The 8,136-nt window shown below is 40.7% G+C and overlaps 2 protein-coding genes across 2 annotated transcripts; both read left to right on the top strand.

The window, feature by feature from the left end:
• Positions 1-335: 335 nt before the first annotated feature.
• Positions 336-3,226, top strand: LOC140170966 (uncharacterized). Its single transcript, XM_072194158.1, has 2 exons — positions 336-2,353; positions 2,455-3,226. The coding sequence occupies exons 1-2, from the start codon at positions 336-338 to the stop codon at positions 3,224-3,226; spliced, it is 2,790 nt and encodes a 929-aa protein (XP_072050259.1).
• A 46-nt stretch (positions 3,227-3,272) lies between these two features.
• LOC140170965 (uncharacterized) lies at positions 3,273-3,926 on the top strand. Its single transcript, XM_072194157.1, has one exon. The coding sequence runs from the start codon at positions 3,273-3,275 to the stop codon at positions 3,924-3,926; it is 654 nt and encodes a 217-aa protein (XP_072050258.1).
• The last annotated feature ends 4,210 nt before the right edge of the window (positions 3,927-8,136 follow it).

Here is an 8,136-nt window from a genome sequence, read left to right as displayed (position 1 = left end):
TAGCATTGAGTTACCGGAAGCATATATACAAGACAATATACCAGTGAATACAGAAGACTTGGTGACTCAGAGAGATCTTGAACCATGGTCATATCTTTGTGCAATCAAAGTTCCTGAAGTCAAACACAAAGTAGAGCTGCTAATAGGAAACAATGTACCACAAGCATTGGAGCCAATTAAAGTCATTCATAGCCAAGATGGTGGCCCGTTAAGCCAGTCAAACCTCACTTGGTTGGGAAATACATGGACTTATAAAGAGAGTGACTGTACCAAGGGAATCAGTACACAGGATTTGTGTGCTTAGTTCAGAAGACAGAGCAGACTTAAATCAGAAGATGACCAGCATGTTCAATCAAGATTTCAGTGAAAGAAGTAAGGAAGACATGCTAGAACCTTCCATTGAAGATCAGCGCTTCATGGGCATGGTAACTGAGTCCACAAGGCTGGTTGATGGGCATTATGAAATTGCTCTGCCACTGAGAGATAGAAATAAAGCTATGGTTGATAACAGAGTGCAAGCACTCAAGAGAGCCGAGCACTTGAAGAGGAAGCTTGATAAGAATCCACAGTTCAAGGAAGATTACAAGAACTTCATGGAAGATGTAATAAACAGTGATTATGCAGAAAGGGTCCCTAGTGAGCAGTTAGAAGTAGAAGATGGAAAGAAGTGGTATGTACCACACCATGGTGTGTACCACCCAGCAAAACAAAAACTTAGAGTGGTATACGACTGTGCTGTCACATACAAAGGTTGCTGTCTCAATGACGAGTTAATACAGGGGCCGGATCTTACAAACACATTGTTAGGAGTTCTGCTGAGATTTAGGCAAGAACCAATTGCTCTAATGGCTGATATTCAGGGAATGTTTTCGCAAGTAAGAGTGCCCAGAGCAGATATGGATTATCTACGATTCCTGTGGTGGCCAGGATGTATTACGAACCAACCTTTAGAAGAGTATCGGATGAAAGTTCACATATTTGGTGCCACATCTTCACCAGCTTGTTCCAACTACGCACTCCACAGAACTGTAGCAGACAATCAGCAGCATTATAGCAAGCAAGCCTGTGATACAGTGAGGCGTAACTTCTACGTTGACGATTGTTTACAATCTGTGTCGACAGTGAGTGATGGAGTATGTTTAACCAAAGATCTCATCTCAATCTGTGCGCAAGGTGGATTTAGACTTACTAAGTGGATCTCAAATAATCGTGAAGTTTTGGAGTCAATTCCAAAGGAGGAGCGAGCTAAAGAAGTGAAAGAGTTAAACCTGGAGTGCGATACTTTGCCTTCAGAAAGAGCTCTTGGCTTACAGTGGCAGGTGGAGGCAGATACATTGGGATTCAAGATTGCTGTTAAAGACCGTCCAGTTACGAGAAGAGGCATCTTATCCATTGTTAGTTCGGTATATGATCCACTGGGGCTCGTTTCACCTGCAGTGTTGCCTGCCAAGAAGATCATCCAAGATCTGTGCAAACTAAAACTAGGCTGGGATGAAGAAATCCCATTGGAGCATCAGAAACGGTGGAATCAATGGTTGGCAGAGTTACCTATTCTGTCAACATGCGCAGTAAGCAGGTGTCTCAAGCCAGCAGAATTTGGAAAACCGACCAATATACAACTTCACAACTTTTCTGACGCCAGCGAGTTTGGTTATGGTGTAGTCGCCTATATGCGATTGCAGAATAGCATTGGAGAGATACATACATCACTTGTGATGTCAAAGTCAAGAGTTGCTCCAACAAAACAAGTGTCTATACCAAGGCTTGAATTAACAGCTGCCACGGTAGCAGTACGCATGAGTAACATGATCCTCAGGGAGATAGAAATGCCAATAGACAATATCTACTTCTGGACAGACAGCACCACTGTGCTTAGTTACATCGCCAATGAAAGGACAAGATACCACACATTCGTAGCAAATCGTGTAGGAGAAATACGTGAGAACACAAAGGTGTCACAATGGTACTATGTGCCTACCAAAGTTAACCCAGCTGACATCTGCTCACGGGGTCAAAGTGTGAAGAAGTTTGTTGACAATTCTAATTGGATTAGTGGCCCAGAATTTCTCAAAGACTCAGAGACTGAATGGCCAGTTCGAGATGTAAACTTACAAATAGAACCAGATGATCCTGAAGTAAAGAAGAACATGATAGTACATGCAGTACAAGTTGACAAGCCAGATGAGCCTTATGAAACTTTTGCTCAATTCTTTGGGCATTACTCAGATTACCACAAGCTGAAGAGAGCTGTGGCATGGCTGCTCAGATTGAAGAAGCTTCTTAGTCAAAGAAAGACACATCAGCAGACAGTGACAGGTACAGAGGAGAGTAAGGGTGATGAATTCACAACAAAGCAAGATCTAACAGTGCAAGAAATCCATGACGAGAACACGCCATCCTGCGTATTGAGCAGCACAAGTATTTTGCCAAAGAAATCAAATTGCTTTCCAACAGAAATGAAGTACCAACAGCTAACAAAGACAAACTTGATCAAGAATCACATGGTATCAAAGTACATGTGACAGTCCAGAAATCTAGTCCAATTTACAGATTGGACCCCAAGTTGGAAGACGGATTGCTTAGAGTAGGTGGTAGACTCACGAAGAGCAGCATCACTGACAGAAGAAGCGAAGTATCCAGTTATATTACCAAGAAACTCATATGTGTCAGAGTTGATTCTCGTCAAATCCATGAAAGCACAGGGCACTGTGGTAGAAACCACATGCTAGCAAATTTGCAACAACACTACTGGATTCTAGGTGCAAACTCAGCAGCACGGAAGCTAATCAATAGATGCATCATATGCAGGAAGCAGCGTGCAAAGAGACAGGTACAGAAAATGGCTGACTTGCCAGAAGACCGTCTACAGCCTGAGGAACCTCCCTTTACAAGGGTAGGGATGGATTTCTTTGGTCCAGTTCAAGTTAAGCATGGAAGAAGCATCCTGAAACGTTATGGTGTAGTCTTCACATGTTTGGCGATACGTGCAGTACACATAGAGAAAGCTGATTCATTAGACACGGATTCATGTATCGCTGCAATAAGAAGATTTGTAGCCAGGAGGGGTCAGGTGAAGATCATAAGAAGTGATAACGGAACCAACATAGTTGGAGCTCAAAGAGAGTTAAGTAAAGAAATCAGTCAATGGAATCAGAAGAAAATCTCTGACGACCTGTTACAGAACAATATCGAATGGAAGTTCAACCCACCTGGGCGTCGCATTTAGGGGTATCTGGGAACGCCAGATAAGAACTATCCGCAAGTTGATGGTCATGCTGTCCAAGGAACAAACCCTATCAGATGAGAGTCTGCAAACATTATTTTGTGAGGTAGAATCTATCATAAACAGCCGTCCATTGACACTGGTCTCCGGAGATGCACAAGATTTAGAACCTTTGACTCCCAATCACCTGTTACTACTCAAGACACACCAGAACCTTTCCCCTGTCCTTCCAGAGAACACAGGTATGTGTGTACGCAAGCGATGGAAGCAAGTACAATACCTAGCAGATGTCTTTTGGCGCAGATGGTTAAAGGAATATCTGCCTCAACTTCATTCAAGACAAAAGTGGATTCTTCCACAGAGAAATCTGAAGACAGGAGACATTGTCTTAATAGTCAATGAAACAGCACCAAGAAACACATGGCTTACTGGAAGAGTCGTGGAAACTTTACCGGACAACCAAGGTTATGTACGGCAAGTGAAATTAAAGACAAAGACCAGCGTGCTTACCAGACCAGTACACAAGCTTTGCCTATTGTTGGAAGCAGATGGTACGCAGCAGGTCAATGAAACAATGAAATCAAACATCAACAAAGAAATAGCAGGAAATCAAGATCAGGAAGATGAAGAAATCAATCACAAAGCTGGTGAAACAAGATTAAGATCAAGGCCAGTCAAACCAAGAAAGATACTTGATTTGTAAAGAACTTTGCTATGTTGAACAGTTTGAATGAACAATGAGACACATGATAATGGAATTAGTGAGCAGTATACATGTAAATAGCAAATGCATGTATGTACTACAAGTACAGTACAAATGCAACTACCAGTTTCAATAACCATTGGCGACAAGCTAGCTTATGCAGCCGGTGGTCTAGCAAGTGACGTGTAGCCTATGGTCTAGCAAGTGATGTGTAGCCTGTGGTTTTACAAGTGACAATTAAATGTGTAGCCTGTGGTCTAGCAAGTGACGTGTAGCCTGTGGTTTTACAAGTGACAATTAAATATGTAGCCTGTGGTCTAGCAAGTGACGTGTAGCCTGTGGTTTTACAAGTGACAATTAAATATGTAGCCTGTGGTCTAGCAAGTGACGTGTAGCCTGTGGTTTTACAAGTGACAATTAAATGTGTAGCCTATGGTCTAGCAAGTGACGTGTAGCCTGTGGTTTTACAAGTGACAATTAAATATGTAGCCTGTGGTCTAGCAAGTGACGTGTAGCCTATGGTCTAGCAAGTGATGTGTAGCATGTGGTTTTGCAAGTGACAATTAAATATGTAGCCTGTGGTCTAGCAAGTGACGTGCAACCTTTGGTCTTGCAAGTGACGCTACAAGTAATTCCCACAATGTTACATCCTTTTGGTCTTGCAAGTGGCGCTTCTACAAGTAATTCCCACAATGTTACATCCCCTTGGTCTTGCAAGTGACGCAATAAGTTGCCCCATAACGTTACATCCATTTGGTCTATAAGTGGCGCAATGAGTTGTCCCCATGTTACATCCCTTTGGATGATGTGTGGAACTGTCCTCATCCCTGAAACTTAAAACATTGTGATGTAGCAAATGATGTCTGAACTCTTTCATCCTGCAAAGTTATAAAAGTTTGACTAATGAAAGCAGCAAATTAGCAACAATGTGTTGGATTCACCATGATGTCTACTTGATCAGAAGTTGGGAGCCAGGATCTTCACAATCAGCCAGGGCTGGGATTTCATGTGCCAAGTGGAGTTTTTCAGCGGTGTGTGTGTGTGTGTGGGAACCAAGTGTGCAGCAGCTGATGGACATTTATGTCATTATTTGAAGCTAAAAATTAGCATTCTCTAGATGTGTTGCTCGCTCGCTTTTTTGAACCCAATTTATCAAGTGCTAAAAATGGTCAGGACACCTTTTCAGATGAGAAAACTTTTGCTTATTGTACATGTTCTCATGTGCTGAACATTGAGATGTCTGTTGACTTTAAATGACTGCATAATATATGTAATTGGATATTATACCATCCAATTCAGTGATTTTGTGAACAAATAGAACATTAACACCATGTGATTTCCACATGTAAAATTTTCCCAGTGAAGCAATCAGTAATTGTCTAAATCAAGACATTTTTTGAAACATGTTAACTATTTGACATTCATTTTTCTGTCAAACCAAAGGTTTTTATTTGGAGACCTTTTGAGAATTTTGATTGCTTGTTTTATAGTTTACTTCATTGATTCTAGGGATTTTTCAATATCAGATTAAGCACAACCCAAAAACTTAGTTGTGCATTCTAAACCTTTTGGCAATCATTATTTGGCATGATTGCACTTTGTTGTTTGCAACACAACCAAAAACATGGTTGTGAGTTTTGAAATTTTAGGCAATCATTTGATATTGCATTGTGTTTAGAGTTACAAAAACCAGTTTTTCAGTTTTGTCAGTTTCCCATGAAGAAATTCGGCATGCAAAATAGTGTCATTTTTAGTTGAATTGACTTGTGGACACAATCGTCAATTAGGGGCGGAATGTTAATGCCAAATTTGGGCTTTCACTATTCATTTTGTGGTTATACTGCCCTCCGGCGTTCAGAAAGTTTTTCGATTTGTTTTGATTGTCAATCTATCGATATTCAGATTTGTTATGACATTGATCGATGTATTGTCCCTTCGGTGTTAAATTTGGCATGCTGAGTTACCTAGAGGAACCAAGTTTTTAACCGTTTTCTACCGCATTATGGCCACGTCTGCTAATATGAACCAAGAATATAGTATACAATGAATTAGAGAAGCTTCTGAGTGAGTTATTTTAAGCCAGCAATTAGAAAAGGAGTATAAATCGGTGGATTTTGGTAACTATCAACAGCATCAATTACACATCAGTTTGTGGAGCCCATGGGCATCTACACCTAATTAGGAAAAATGTTGTAATCAGAGTCAGACCATTTTTGCCGGTTCGAAGCACAATCAAACGTATGGATGAGTGATATCTAACCAAAACCACACAGTCCTTTTGCTTGCTTTTTTTTTTGGATTTGTCCACATTTGCATTTATTCTTCCCATCCCCACCTATATGTGACCGTCCAGGTCGAAACGCTTCGTAAAAGTCGGCCCCTGGTCAAATTTGTTTTCTTCCGTGTTTAGAAAATATATATCATAAGCTTTACAATGATATATCATTTGACTTCAAACGATATCCAGAAGCGGAGTTATAACTTGTTAAACTTTGCTCTTTCAGTACATTATTTTGGCACTACATTATTTCTTTTTTTCCACATTGCTGGTATTAAATATCAAATGGTCATAATTGGCGGTCACTTCAAATCATCCCAACTGAAAGAGGTTCAGGAATGTCCTCTCATTGTTAATTGTTGGTTAATAAATGTAAATAAAATGTAAATAATAAATAAATGTAGACATTTATATAGCGCTTTATGCCGTAAACAGCATCTAAGCGCTTTACATTTATTCCGCCGTCATTAGAATATGTCGGAACCACGTTTGCAGCCTACAAGTGGCGCAGGGTCCATCAGTACAACGACTGTGACTACCCATAACAGCTTCCCATTGCACCTGGGTGGGGTGAGGCAAGCGAGGCAAAGCGCCTTGCCCAAGGGCGCAACACGGTGGTGGGACGGGGAATCGAACCCACGCACGTCGAGCAAGCTCTCAGATTATGAGTCCAAGGCCGTAACCACTGAGCCACCGTGCCTAACCCACCACTTGAACAGGAAGCAAACAAAGACTTAAGCTTTTTGCTAATATGCTATACATAAGTATAAGCTTATTATCCGCTTCAACAATAGGATTAAAGATTGGTGTTTGAGTTTGACTGGTCTAAAATGAGAAACATGTCGGACAAATATTAGGGACATATGAATACAACCTCTATGCATATTTTGCACTGTATCTCGAAATATCGTCTAGCCCTTTTCTATTCACAGATTATCCATTGTATTCCTTTTGTTTAAGGTTCGTTGCCATTACCTAGAGTCAGAGGATGTTTAAAGACATTCCCATGACCCAATGGGGTTTCTGACCTTGGTATGTCTGGTTTTTTGTACACATGTGGCAAGTTGACCATACTTTGCATTGGGATTGTGTGCAAATATCTGATGTTTTCATCCTATTATTCAACATTGAAAACATCGAGACTTAGGAATAAAATTAATGCAGTGGGACAATATGAATGTTTCCTGTAAGAAAATCAAATATCAGTCCTAAGTCTCAACTATTAGCTCGTTGGCTGCAGTTTTAAAATGACCATTTTGTGTGTGTGGCAATGGGGACTTTGCCTCTAAAATTAGGTTATATTGGTCAAATTTCCCAATCATAGTGCATTGTAAGAATGCCTTTAAGCCTCCTCTGACCTAGAGTAATGGAGGTAGCTAGCTGCCCAGAGACCATTATCAACACAATCTCAAGATAACGGTCTCGGGCAGCGAGCTAAACAAAAGGAACACCATGGACATTCTAGAAACACTATGGAAAGGATCACAACATACATGTAGAATCTGAGTTGGTTACTTGTCTCGGATAGAATTACGAAACAAATGGATTTACAGCTCGATGTAAATGCAAATGTTACATGACAAGAGAAAATTATAGAGGGCTCCTGCAGTCCGTATAACAGTAATTCATATAACACCACTGATGCTCAGTTAAATTTATGCAAATTAAATTTTAATTAGCATAACGGTAAATATTCATAAATAAAAAGTAACCGTTTAGTTGAATGTATACTCAGTACATGTATATAAACTTGCCATTGGTTTTTAGAAGGGAATCTGTCTTTATCCTTGCCCAACCAAAAAACGCTCAACGGTCCATGCGCATTAGCTACTAGGCAAGAACCCCCGGGATACTACCCGACCAGGGGAGCTTCGCACACTAACCACCGCGGCGGTACTCATTACAAGTCAGTAGGCTGGGGTGCACAGCCTT

The sequence above is a fragment of the Amphiura filiformis genome, chromosome 15 (genome assembly GCF_039555335.1).
Source record: "Amphiura filiformis chromosome 15, Afil_fr2py, whole genome shotgun sequence".
Lineage (NCBI taxonomy): Eukaryota > Metazoa > Echinodermata > Ophiuroidea > Amphilepidida > Amphiuridae > Amphiura > Amphiura filiformis.
This window is presented reverse-complemented; position numbering and strand designations above follow the sequence as displayed.